The sequence below is a fragment of the Pithys albifrons genome, chromosome 16 (assembly GCF_047495875.1).
Source record: "Pithys albifrons albifrons isolate INPA30051 chromosome 16, PitAlb_v1, whole genome shotgun sequence".
NCBI classification, from domain to species: domain Eukaryota; kingdom Metazoa; phylum Chordata; class Aves; order Passeriformes; family Thamnophilidae; genus Pithys; species Pithys albifrons.
The window spans coordinates 13,693,228-13,707,233 of record NC_092473.1 but is presented as its reverse complement, the minus strand read 5'-3'; the positions used below and the strand labels follow the sequence as shown (position 1 = coordinate 13,707,233).

Genomic DNA, 14,006 nt, shown 5'->3' with positions numbered 1-14,006 from the left:
GCCTTTAGGCATTGCCTTTCAGTCTCTTAACTGCAAATTTCCCTACAGCTGCTTGATTCTGTTTCTAAAAGTTCATTTGACAAAAAATTCTCTGAGCTTTTGAGTATGTTGAAACATGTGACCTGAGAGAGATAGAAATATTGAGTACCTCTGTCCACTCTTGGAAGCATCTTTCAACCCTGAGCCAAATAAAGCTTCACCCTTTACAGTAACCTGAATGTTTCCTCTTCTCACTGTCTCTTGCAGCCACACACGATGGTTTTAAACTACATTTTACCTTGTGCAGGTCACCTGCACAGATGCACAGAGCAATGGGCTGCCCACTTGTGCCATGCTCTGGTTATGTAGGAGATTGTTATGTAGGTGCCCAGATCTGGGTGCCACATAACCTAAATTTTGGGTGTCCTTGCAGAAGGTCTAAGCACTGAAACAGCGATTTGGGGTGTTCTGTGTGTGTTTATAGCAGCCTGTTAATCTCTCTCATTTTCCCCTCAGGTGCCTAAAGTGGACTACTTTGACTTCTCCAAACTTGCCCCCCTGGACCAGCGGTGCTTTATCCAGGCCGCTGACCTGCTCATGGCAGACTTCAAGATGCTGAGCAGCCAGGACATCAAGTGGGCACTGCACGAGCTCAAGGGACACTATGCAATCACACGGAAGGTTCTCCAGCTCGAGTCTGTTTTCTTTCCTAGGCTTATCTCCCGTGTCTGCAGAGAGCACTGAGGCCTCTTTTGCCTCACTGTACCATCTGCTACTGTGTGGTTATGGGGTTTATAATAATCTTCATTTCCTTTTAAGAAGTTTTAATCCATTTAGTAGAGATTTTCAAAATTTATTGGCCAGACAGAATGCTGCAGGAAGTTTTTACTTTCTCTAATAGGAGAGCTGGGGAAACACTGTCTGGTTGATGGTGGGTGATGCATTAAACTGAGAATCGTTCCCCTACGTTGCTGCTGAAGTGCAGTATAATTGCCAATAAAAACTAGACATTTAGCTAAATCTTAGAACGTTTAACTGCTGCTGTTAGTTAACTGACTGCATGTAATTGAAAAGAACCCCAAGCCTCAGTGTCCTTTCTTCCTTTTATGAGTCCTGAATTCCACATAAGAGCTTTGTTGTAATGGAGATGCAAAGGCACTTGTTTTAAGTATCAACAAACTGCATGTCAATGTGGCTTCCAGTTTTTCACTTGGATCTGCTCCTCGGATACACTCCCCTTGCTGAAGCTTTTCTCTACTATTCCACGACTTAACTAAAACAAAAACTTCACTAGACTGAGGGAGCACTGAGTATTTGAACCTCACAAAAGAAAGCAAACTGAGCAACAAAAAAAAACCCAAACGAGCTCTGTTTAATATAACTGGTATCCACTTCAATGCAAGTCAATAGATGAGGTGTTATGAAGTATCATTCAACTATTTTGTTTTTATGGAATTATTACTTTGAGTATATAAAGCAACAAGGTGAGCAAAGGAAGGATGTAAAATTGCCTCTGTAATGGCTGTTTGGCTCTCCAGTTTTGGATGAATCCTATGCCAATGTTTGTACTGTGTTTGAGCTTGAAGTATGTGCTTCTGCTTTCTTCCAGGCACAGGGTTTAAGTCTGTGTGTTGTTTTCTAGGCCTTTTCAGATGCTATCAAAAAATGGCAGGAGCTGTCTCCTGAAACCAGCGGGAAGCGGAAAAGGAGGAAAGAAATGAATCAATATTCATACATAGACTTCAAATTTGAGCAAGGTAAATGCCAAGCTGTGTGTGTTCTGCTCTCTGCATCATTATTGTAAACAGAACTGGCTTGCAGCACAAATCACTGTTCTTGAAAGGGGATGTGGTCCCAAAACAGCTGAGTTTCTGTCACAGCCTGGTATCTGTTTGGGAGATCCTCTTCATTAGTGCCTAACAGTCAGTGCTGTTTGAGCTGCTGAAGTTACCCAGCTGCTGGGGTGTGGAGGAGGAAGGATTTAGGCTTGGTTCTGGCTGCTCCATCCCATTTCATTGTGCCTTTAACTGCCTCAGGGGATGTGAAAATTGAGAAGCGCATGTTCTTCCTGGAGAACAAGAGACGGCACTGGAGGACCTATGACAAGCTCTCTCTTCTCCCACCAGTGCTGCTGGAGCAGGAATTCTATGAGCAGAAAGTGAAAGAGATGGCAGAGGTGAGTGACAGGAGCTGTTTGATCTTCTGGTGCAAACAACTTCAACAACTGTTCATGTTTTGGCCCTAAACATGAAAATCTGTCTCTTACAGAAATTGAAATGCTGAACCAAATATTGAGTAACTATGTTTGCCCCTTCCCTACCGGTTAACACATATGTCTCTTCCCAATAACTCAGTTTTGAAGGAAAGAAGCCAAACAGTTTCTTATTTAAATATGCAGCTGCTACTTGTGCAAACGCCAGTCAGGACCTTTTTTTGTTGTGAAGTGGTAAAAACTCTACTCACTAATTCTTTCCTCTAATTGTTATGAGGCTTCTCTGCTGCTTCAGGGCTTGTAATTGCAGCTCAGTGGTGAATAATGACCAGGCCCAAGGCAGTCTGTCCACTCACTGCCTTCCCCAAGGTGCCAATCCTGTGGCTCCAGAACGCCTTGTCCTGTGTGTTTTGCAGCAGAATCCTCCTCGTGTGTTGTCTTCCCCTCACAGGCTGAGGGAAGACTGAATTCACAGCTCTGCACCCCCAGTCCTTTCTAAAGCAGCTCCTTAAGGATCCTTGTCTCTTAGGCAGATGGATGGAGTCTCCCTGAAACACAAAGCTCATGTTCTCTGGAGGGATCTGTTGGGTGAGATCATCTCTGCCCGTGGAAACCTGAACCAGCAGCCCTCCATAATACAGAATTTGGTTCTTTGTTCTTGCTGCCTTTGCTTCTCCCATCTGTTTTAGCTGAATCATAAATAGCTTAATGGATTGGAGGGATGGGCTGAGTGATGTTACAAGCAGACAGTGAGCCTTTTATGGTGGTTTGTAAGCCCTGAGATAATGTGAGTGAGTGTAGAGTTTGGAAAATTGCTTTATCTATCCTGTAAATACTGATGCACATGTCTCCTTACAGCATGCAGACTTCCTGCTGGCTCTGCAGATGAATGAGGAGCAGTATCAGAAGGTCAGTATCTAAAATGTGATCTGTTGAGTTCAACTTATGCATAGACACTGTTCTGCACTTCCTACTTTACAGATTCTTTTGGCTTCTAGAACAGAGCTTTTCTGAAGCTGTATTTGCACTGTGCTGCTTTTGCTGAGCTGGCAAAACCTGTGTGGTGTGTGTTGGCTGCTTTTAGGAAAGGCAGATGAGCTGAGGCCAGCACGACACTATTGATGCATGTAATGATCTGTAGTAATTCAGCTTGTGTCTTTGCTGCTCAGAACAAACATAGGAGTGGAATAGCACCAGGTTTGCTCTTGCTCCCACCATTATGGCTGTTTAAAACAGACCTGCTGTTGGAGCTCAGCCAGTGGGAAGGCCCTTCCTCATTTGCAGGAAGAATTCTTTAAAAGCCTGAAAATTGTATCTTTCATTTCAAACCAAGAAAATTTAGGGACCTTTTTGGTCTCAATGCCCATTTCTCTTCAAACTTGGGAGAATTTAGCTTTTAGTAGTGGCAGACTTCTCCACCCCTGCAGTGAGGAGGCCAAGGCAAGGTCTCCAGGCAGATGGAAAATGTTCTTTTAGAGGGTGACAGATCCGAGTCTTGTTTTTCCCATGAGTGGTGTACACTCTGCTGCTTCCCTGTGACTTCAGCTTCCCAAACCTGAGCTGTTCCTCTGCCTGTGGGCTAAGATTTATTAATCACCACATGTTCTGTAGCTTTTTGGCACCTGTCAAGCAGGACATGTAGATATTAAGGGACTTAAAACTAAATTTCTGGTTGTGCTTGGGGAATTTTGAGCGCCAAAGAGGCTCTCTAATGGAGTGGTGTGTATCTTGCTGTTTTTTAGGATTAATGCTGGCTTTGTTTGTGGCTTGCAGTTGTGTGTGTGTGTGTGTGTTGCTGTAGCTGTGGGTGTTTGGATGCTGATGTGGTTCCTCTGTGGCTGCAGGACGGGCAGATGATCGAGTGCCGCTGCTGCTACGGCGAGTTTGCCTTTGAAGAGCTGACTCAGTGCACAGACGGACACTTGTTCTGCAAGGAGTGCCTAATTAAATATGCTCAGGAGGCAGTTTTTGGCTCTGGGAAGGTAAGAATTTCATAACTGGACAAAGGGAGAATGGATAGATTGCTGTTGGCAGATGACATTGCTGTTTGTTTAACATTGTTGCTTAAAACAGATGCGCTTCCTAGGAAATACTTGAATGGAATGGTGTCCTGAAATCCAAGTCAGTCTCACCATCAAGTGCTGCCAGCAACTTCACAGTGGGATCTTTGCCCAGGATTTCAGTGTTACTAACCTCCATATTTTGTGCTCCATGCTTAGCAACTTGATTATTAGGAAAACTTTTTTGCAACGTTCGTAGGAACAACAATAACGTGTCTGGTTTTTATTTTCTGCTTAATAAACCAGTGGTATCTGCACAGAGGACACTTAGCTCTGCCTTGGCCAGTCTCCTCCTATCGAAGAGTGTGTGTCCTTCATAATATCAATGTTATCCCAACTTAATTTGGGGGTTGGTTCCTCTATGGTACTACTAACCTTCTTAGCCTCTGATTTAGGTAGCAATTATCCTGATACTTAGCTGAGCTATAAACAAGTCATTAACTTGTTCTGAGGTGAATGTGCTCCTTTGCCTCAGGATATGATGCTGGAACTGTGGGATGCTGTTGTACTCTGGGATCTGTTAATGTATAAACTGGCAGCTGTATTTTACATGACTTAATTGAAAAGAATGCACCGTGCTGCTCGTGAACAGAGAGCTGGTTCTCAGCAGAGAATGTTCAGTAATAAGGAGCCAAGACTGGTCACAGTGGACTTGGAGAGAGCTGTGATCCCAGCTGTCAACAGCATCCACATGCCCAGTGTTTGTTTGAGGTCTGATTTGTTTAACTAGTCTTGTTCTTTCTGTAGTGAACCCATTTTCTGGCAGTGATCTTGGGTAGATTTAGATGAGATACTGGGGAAAAAAAATTTATTATGGGGCCCTGGCACAGGTTGCCCAGAGCAGCTGTGGCTGCCCCATCCCTGGAGGTTTCCAAGGCCAGGTTGGACAGGGCTTGGAGCAACCTGGACTGGTGGAAATTCTCCCTGGCCATGGCAGGGGAGTTGAAACTGGATGATTTTTAAGGTCCCTTCCAACTCAAACCATTCTGGGATCTGCTGATTTAAGCTCTTATTCTCTCTGAGCAAGGCTCTGCACTGGTTTATTTAGTAATGTTCTGGGTACTGAGTTTTGCTGTTTGCTGGTATCATCCTGAACCTGAGTTCTCTCTTTCCAACCCTAGTCAGAGCTCAGCTGCATGGAAGGCAGTTGCACATGTTCCTTCCCCACCAGTGAGCTGGAGAAAGTGCTTCCAGAGAACATCCTCTGTAAATACTATGAGAGGAAGGCCGAGGAGGAGGTGGCTGCTGCCTGTGCAGATGAGCTCGTCAGGTGAGTGTCCCACAGAGGATACTGCACTTTCTGCTGTGACAAATTGTTCCCTGGGACCTTAAATGTGTGCTGACTCTGAGATAGGCAGCTTTCAAAGAGCTGGATTATAAATTCAGCCTTCTGCCTTCCCAGGTCTGTTTTTATTCTGCCTTTGACTAGGAGCAGATTAAAATTCAATAGGCTTGTCTCCCCCAAGACTTGCTTGCCAGCTCTGTGCTGATCCTCTAAATTACATGGTCAAAAGCAGTGCTGAGCATATAATATTTTGATTGCAAACAGGAAAGTGATCGAAGAAATATGAGCAAAAAGGCAGCAGTCAGCACATCCTGGCGACAGGCGTAGGGTTGGCAGCCTCAGTAACTTCCACACAGCTATTTCACTAAATCTGCTTTCAGCAAAGCTATGTTTGGCACTCTGCATTAATGGCATCTTATTTTGGGCTGCAGGTGTCCCTTCTGTAACTTCCCAGCTTTACTGGACAACGATGTGAAGCGGTTCAGCTGCCCTAATCCCCGCTGCAGAAAGGTAATTGGGGGATATATTTGCCATTTAGTCTCTTCAGGAGAGCTGGGAGTATCTATTTGTGCACTTCCTGGCAGCAGGTGAATGAATAGCTCATGTGGCTCCACATGCTGGATCCTACTGATATTCCCTAAGTGAGTGACTGGACAGATGAATTTCAGGACATTGTTGATAAAGAGAGCAGGATTCCTGTCCTTTCTTGGAAGATTTTGGCTAAAAAAGCTAATGGATGGTGCAGGTTCTTGTCTTGCATTTGTAGAAGTGTCTTAGGTGAACAAGGAACTGGGTGTTTAGAAGTCAAAACTAAATTGTAATCTTCTAACTAAACAAAACTTCTGGAGAATGAGCCAAAACAACTTTACATGGTATCCTTGAGGGAATTAGTATCTGCATTTTAATTTTATGTGATTGCCTGAATGCATATCCAGTTGGAAGTGACAAAAAAACTTAGTGGAAGAGCTGGCTGAAATGTCAGCCATTCCAAGGGCAGATCTTTGTGCTTATCTCAATCTATAATGGCCATAACAGGAGAACCATCAGGCCAAGTAGGGGGATGGAGTGGGGAAAACTTGCTGCTCCAGCTGCTCCTTGCTGCTCCCCATCTGTTCTGGGGAAAAATAGAGGCACAGAAATGTTTCCAAGCTTCGTGGATGTGTGCAGGGCCCTTCTTGGGTCTGGTGCCAGCAAACCAAGGCAGGGCAGGATCAGTGTTTGGCACTCTTGTGTCACTGTAGCCACAACAGTGAATTCTCATGTGAGATTCCAGAACTGTCTGTACCCCAGCAGAGATTTCTGCTAATCACTGAAATCCCTCTGGAGGGCTTTAACCCTGTGCTTGTAGCTGCCATAGCTTTGGGTTCTCACATGGATGTGGGTTTACCAACAATACAGTTGAAGTTAATGGGAAGTTAAATTCTATTGTCTGGAGAAGCTGGAGTTGCCAGCAGTGAACTCTGCATTCTGACATGAAAATTGAACTTACTGAGGGTAGAAATCTGCTTATAAAAGTTGCCGAATTCCATTTTAGATCCCTGATCTCCAGACAGGTTTTGTTAACAACTACCCCCTGGCATTTGGGAGGGGATGCACAGCTGATGGGTTGTCCCGGTGCTGGAGCAAGAAGGTTTCTTAGGCACTAGGTGGCAATGTTGATCCACGTTTCAATCTCAGTTTTTTCTTACTGCTTTTGCAAAAACCGAATTGTTTTCGAAATGTACATATGTCAGCACCACAGAACAGAATTTAGGCTTGAAAAACATGAACCTTTCAATGTGCTAAACAAATTGAAGTCACTTTTTCCCTAAAATGTATAATGCAGCAGAGTATCTGTGGTAAAAGGGATCAGTGCTGAAGTGTTCCTTTCCTTCTGCTTTGCTGTTTCATTTCCTTCCTAGTGTACTGCCTGTTCCCCTCCTCCCTGGGGTTACAGCATTCCAGTGGGCTGGATTTCTGGTTTCCTGGACAGCTTGTGTTGATTCATTAGCTGAAAATCTGCTGAGTAGCTCTGTGCTCTTCTTAGAAGTCTTTAACAACTTTAGGATTTGAAGTCCAGGGTGAGGAATTCAGAGAGCAGGATGTGGTGTCTCACGGCATCAGCCACAGTGGTTCTTCATATTCCCACTATCTCTGTCTCTCTCCAGAATGAGGAATTTCAGTTAATGCTCTTGCTTGCAGGAAACAGTTGCCTTTAGGGAGGAAAGGGCTAATCTAGGGAACTCCACAGAGACTGGAGAGGATGCTTTGGCTTTGCTAGCAGTGCCTCTGGCAGACTCGGTGGTAGTGATGACTGATGCTGGAAGGAGTCCCTCTCTCTGCTTGGAAGGGCTGCACTTGCACAGCTGAACCTGAAGTGAGGGGAAGTGTGGAAAGAGGAAGGTCAAAATGTGCCTCTCCTGAAACCTCAGGGCTCTTCGAGGGTGGGGAGAGGAGGACCAGATGGACTTGTATTCTTCTGCTCCATCACCTGATCCTTTGCCTTGCTTTGGGAGTTCATGTTGATACTCTCAGGCTTTCCTTTAAATCTTGCAGGGAGGGAGATTGATTCATAATTGGGCCAGCTATGGGTGTGTTGTAAAGCAAGTGATGGGAACCAGCTGGAAGCTTTCATTTTGGCTGCATGTCTGTATGTGGGCTCAACCATAAGAGCTCTGCACATACTCAGGTCACTACTTATGCATCTCACCTGTAGTTCCAGTCATTTGAGCCTTGCAGGGACCAAAATGTGGTTAATTGTGACCTGGGCAACGGGCAGAGCTGCCAGTGCCCTCTGAGTGTCCGAGTGCACAGGGAGTGTGTGGATGAGCTGGCACCATCTGCCAGGGCCACTGTGGCTCCAGCTGTGTGGCCTCAAGTTTGGCTTCTAGCTAGGTGGCCAGGGCTTGAATCTTGATATCACAAACAGCAGGGTGGAGGAAAAGCTCAGTTAGCCAAGGAAAAATGTCCCAACCACCCTTTCTGTGTGTGTGCAGTCTGTGCTGGTGCTGGGGCAGAGGCAGCTCTCACTCTCACCTGTCTGAGGACTGAGGCTTTGCTCTATGACAGGTTGCTGACTGCACACAGAGCCATGTTTCCCAGTGACTGGAGAGTTTTCCAGGCTGCTCAGTCACCCTCCATCTTGGAGGGATCCCTGCATGGAAGCAGTGCTCAAATTTCTCATCTTTAATGGTGTGTGTTTCTCCTCCCAGCACTACAGAGAAACCCCAAGCTGGAGATTGGTAAAACCAGGGAAGGCACATGTTGCTTGTTGAGTTGTGCAGCACTGGGGACTGAGCATGCACTTGAGCACAGTGGGGGAAGTGCTGTTTCCCACCAGAAAAGAAAGCCCATCCTCTCTGCTCAGCCTTGCTGCTCCCAGGACCCCACAGTGTCCAAGACAAGGCTTTTGTTCCCAGCTGCTGCTGCTGTCCCCGTGCTGCGGGAGAGGGAGATGGTTTCCCCTCTTTGCAGTCTCAGCACAAAGCACTGCAGGGCTTTCAGCCAGCAAGAGATGGGGAGGTGAGAGCTGCCGTTGCCATGGAAATAATGCATGCACGGAGAGCGGAGAGCTCGAAACCCCCAGCAATGGTTTCATAGCCAGGCCACACTGCAGGGACTTGTGATTCCAAGACTTTTCCTTAAAAACTCCTTTACACAGCGTAGGATTTTTGTTACTTTATTGCACCAAGTTGTCTGTCTCAGTGGTGGCTGCATGGTGTGGATTGGCATTGCTCTTGGCCTGGGCAGCTGCCATTCCTGTGCCCATCTTTAGTGGGTTTGGGGACTGCCTTTGCCTGCTGAACTGCCACACTGGACAAAGTGAGCATTGATGTGCCTGTGTTAGTTGGATAAAATCTCTGCTCTTTCACCTTTTCATCTTCAGGCTAGGATTTTTGGCCACAGTAATCCTTGTGTTTTAATTTTAATTTTAGGGCATGTCTTGTTAAGCTGCTAGAATGTCTCAGGATTGATTTTGAGGTGCTGGCTGGGAACAGATGCACCCAGCTGCTTTTAACCTTCATTTTCTGTTGGAAGCGAGACAGGTTTAAACTTGTAGCGAGCTCTGCCTGGTGAGCTGAGCCCGAGCACAGCTGTTCTTAGCAGGGCACCAACACGGCACCGCCGCACTGCTAATGAGTGTAAGTCACACCGGATGGTTTGCAGCAGCTTTGGCACGCCTGGTCTTGCTGAAATAAATTGTTGCATGGTCAACAAGAGCTGAAGTTACAGAAGGAGGTGAGGGGCATGCTGTGACACCCGTGATCCCTGTACCTGGTGTAGCAATGGGACATGCAGCTGCCTGTGGTCCAGGGGTGGGTAACAAGCCCCACCTCTGGTCCAGTAAGGAGTGTTTTATGGGGTGCAGGGGGAAATGTTTGTGTAATCAGGCCCCCAGCAGCAGGGGATGTGTTCAGGATGACACAGCTGTCCAAGGATGTCATCCAACACATACCACAGGGCCCATTACTTCTGTGTTAAAGGCTGGGCTGTGCTGCCCAGAGCTGCCCTGCCTGACTCCAGATGTGCTGTGGGTTTAGGCTTAAACTATATCAAGATTTGTTGCTGGCAGGGTGGATGTGCAACATGGAAAAAAAGATTGTTCTTGTTGGAGAAACTGAGCTTGTCCAAAATGCCTCAGAGTAGGATGTACATAAGGAGAATTATTTAATTCTTCTTGTTTTGCAACATGTTTTCCCAGCTGTTGAAGTCTGCTGTCTCATTCAGCTTCCTGACAGCAGCGCAAACATTTTGAGAGTCCCGTGGCCCCATCTCATTCTCTGTTCAGACATTCTTATTGCTGTTATCCGTATGTTTTTCCTTGAGCCTGTTTATTTGGATTTGATTGTTACTTGGAGCTTAGCCCCACAGCTTTAGTGGAGAGCAGAGCCAAAGGGGCACTCACTGTGGCAGAGCCCTCTAATTTCTTTCTGGTGGCAGTGACCTTAAGGCCCAACTCCTGTGTTTAAATTCCCATCCTCCTGTGTCCTTGTGAGTGCAGCTATGGAGGATTTGTTGGGACAAGGAAGCAAAGGAAATGGGGTGTGGAGAACCTTGCTACATGTCTTGATAGAATCACCAAGTGGTTTGGGTTGGAGGGGACCTCACAGACCCCACCATGGGCAGGGACACCTTCCCCTAGACCAGGGTGCTTCGAGCTCTGTCCAGCCTGACCTTGAAACGCTTCCAGGGATGGGCTTGGGAATGGAGCAGTTGTGCCTGCATATGCTTTGGTCCAGAGGCCTGTCTGTGGCTTGTCCATGCTGGCAGAACAGCCTAACACATCTTTCCTTGGCTCTGCCCCATTTCTCCTCAGTACCACATCCTTTCCCTGGCACTGCCCTGCTCCTCCTCAGCACCACATCCTTTCCCTGGTTCTGCCCTGTTCCTCCTCAGCACCACATCCTTTCCCTGGCTCTGCCATGTTCCTCCTCAGCAGCACATCCTTTCCCTGGCACTGCCCTGCTCCTCCTCAGCATCCCATCCTGTCCCTGGCTCTATCCCTTTCCTCCTCAGCAGCACATCCTTTCCCTGGCACTGCCCTGCTCCTCCTCAGCATCCCATCCTGTCCCTGGCTCTATCCCTTTCCTCCTCAGCAGCACATCCTTTCCCTGGCACTGCCCTGCTCCTCCTCAGCATCCCATCCTGTCCCTGGCTCTATCCCTTTCCTCCTCAGCAGCACATCCTTTCCCTGGCACTGCCCTGCTCCTCCTCAGCATCCCATCCTGTCCCTGGCTCTATCCCTTTCCTCCTCAGCAGCACATCCTTTCCCTGGCACTGCCCTGCGCTTCCTCAGCATCCCATCCTGTCCCTGGCTCTATCCCTTTCCTCCTCAGCACCACATCCTTTCCTTGGCTCTGCCCTGCTCCTCCTCAGCACATCCTTTCCTTGGCTCTGCCCTGCTCCTCCTCAGCACCACATCCTTTCCTTGGCTCTGCCCTGCTCCTCCTCAGCACCACATCCTTTCCTTGGCTCTGCCCTGCTCCTCCTCAGCACCACATCCTTTCCTTGGCTCTGCCCTGCTCCTCCTCAGCACCACATCCTTTCCCTGGCTCTGCCCTGCTCCTCCTCGGCACCCCACCCCTGCTGCCTCCTGCTCCATCGCTCCCGGCTGTGCTCCCTTGCAGCACACACAGCAACTCGCTCTGCTCTCCGGGTGCCAAACCCACAACAAATGGCGAGTTTCCGTCTGTCAGCTCAGCCCCGCTCCGTGCTGGGGCTCTCCACGGCTGGGCAGGCGATTTTCATTTTTCTTCCATAAAAGGACATTGGAGCTCCACTGCGGCAGCGGTGCCGGTGCCGGGCGCAGGCAGGGCCAGTGCGATGCTGATTCCCTGTGTCCTCTGAGGGATGGGCTGGAGGGAGGGACTGAGGTCGAAGGTGGGGTTGAGGTGATTGTAGGCAGCAGATAAAACCCCGGTAGGTTTTATGGCCGAGCTCTAAAGGCAGGTAGAGAACAGGAGCGTGGTGCAGCCCCGTGCAGGGAGAGTGCACACACACTGACCCACATGGGCCACCCCACCGAGATGGGAAGAGTCAGAGTTGCCTGGGGAGTGCTGAGAGTCAGATCTTCTCATCTCCAGCTTTATGCTGGGAAAGCTGATTATCCTGGGATACAAGGAAAAGCCACATGCAAGGGCTACTCCCATACACCTTGATTTTTGCTGGGCAGGAGCAGTTGCAAGAATTGAGTGGTGCCAGCAGTAGCTGACTCCTAAATGCCCCTTTATAGAGAAGGAGGCACAGTAATGAGCCCAAAATCACTCCTTGACTTGTCTCTTTACCTGCCACCGTTCCTTGGAACACATGGGAAAGGGCTGTGGAAGCTCTGAAAATATCCCACCTGGAAAGAGGGTAGGAGTGGACTGGGTTAATTGCTGTTGTGAGGTGGAGAGACTCCATCAGTGGGAGCTCAGGTGCTCTGCTGTTCTAACAAGGTCAAGCCTATTTATGCAGTGGTATGTGGAAATGCTTTGCTTGATAAATGAGTCTGACAGAGGAGGAGAGGGTGAAGCCCAGCCTGGAAATGGACCTGAGGAAAGAGGTCAGATTAAATGGGGTATCTGTCTCTTGAAGGGGAAGAAAAAGCTGCTGAAAGGAGGAACTCAAACTAGTCCCTTTAAAAATAGACTATGTAAGTCAGTGCAATTTCAAACAACAAAGCTTACTCCTGTGCTTGCTTTCTACCTTATATAGCAATATCCATTCAGTGAAAAGGCAATTGTTGTGCTGTTCACTGACCAGTGAATACATCTGTGTCAGGTCCACACAAGGTTGCAGTGCTACCTTCCCTCCATGGATTTGTCCTTTGTTGAGGAAAGGTCCAGCAGCAATCAACTGAGCACAACTTCATGTGGGGTTGGAAATTTAAGTCTCACCATCTTGTCTGACCTTTCCCTGGGCACAACCTGTGACTGTTTAGGCAGAGGGGCCACTGAGAGCAGCAGCACAGCCGTGGTGGGGAGGGCAGGGGTATGATGACAGTGACTTTGGAGATAAGCTGATGGACTCCATGAGAGGTTGGATAAGAGCATGTTGGCTACCTTGAACGTGGCAAGTTGGCAGGACAGTCCCATAGCCAAATTGCTGGGGCTGGAAGGACCTTGAAAGCTGTAGCTGTGCTAAGGTTGAGACCCAGTGCATGCTGAGGTGAGCTGGAAGCTTTGCCTTTTCCTCCTACATTCCTTTGAAAATGAAAGGGAGGAGAGGTGTTCTTCCATTTCATTCAGAGAACAAGGGAAGGAGTGGTGTAACATGGTCACCTTAAAACTCTGCATGGACTAGAGAGCTCGGATTGCTTGATTTCTTTGATTATTTTATTTTTTTAAACAGTGAAGCAGCTTCACCTCTGTCATTTGTCTGCCCTCACAGCAGGTACGATGCCACCAAGCTGCCCTGGCACTGCTGTGGAGCTCTGTACAGGTGCCCTCCATGGCAGTTTGAGGTCAAAACTCTTCTGTGTATTTGTGTGTTTGCAGAGTATTGGAGCATTGTTGTCCTGCTGCTGCTGCAGTGGAAATGGAGGTTGGAGAGGGTGGAAAAAGGCTGTTCCTAAGCCAAATTAAAAACATTGTTCCAACCTTACTCAAGAAGCTGTATCTTCCCTCTCTTTCCTCCCCCTCACATTCCTGTCATAGTAATCACTGATCTCTAACCTCAGCTTCATCTGCCACAGCTAAGCACTTAAAAATGCACTTGAAAAGCCCCATACACCTCATTTTGCTGTACCTTAGTGCTTCCAGGGCAGTTATCTTTGGAGGGGCATGAGTCAGCAGCAGAGGTTTGGAATAGCACTGTCAGGGCAGCTGATGGCTCCCTCAGGCCACAGCCTGACATGGCCTAACCTGGCCTGTGGAGTGCAAGGAGGTGTTTTGCTTCTCCTTTCTGATTTCAGCAGATGACACAGTCATCAGACTTCCTGAGCTAATACAAGGCTGCTGCAGGCGATGGCCATTCTGGAGGCTGTCAGTAGAGTTTGTTTCCTAATTTG

At 47.7% G+C, this 14,006-nt stretch overlaps 1 protein-coding gene across 2 annotated transcripts in view; it reads left to right on the top strand.

Annotated features, from left to right (window-relative positions):
- The window catches only part of RNF216 (ring finger protein 216), an 81,129-nt gene that overhangs the window by 25,382 nt on the left and 41,741 nt on the right, over positions 1-14,006 (top strand). For both annotated transcript variants that reach the window (XM_071571230.1, XM_071571231.1), the window contains exons 7-13: positions 496-660; positions 1,622-1,736; positions 2,016-2,155; positions 3,050-3,100; positions 4,036-4,173; positions 5,373-5,521; positions 5,968-6,046. In XM_071571230.1, coding sequence (XP_071427331.1) covers positions 496-660; positions 1,622-1,736; positions 2,016-2,155; positions 3,050-3,100; positions 4,036-4,173; positions 5,373-5,521; positions 5,968-6,046 — 837 coding nt within the window. The remainder of the gene's footprint in view (positions 1-495; positions 661-1,621; positions 1,737-2,015; positions 2,156-3,049; positions 3,101-4,035; positions 4,174-5,372; positions 5,522-5,967; positions 6,047-14,006) is intronic.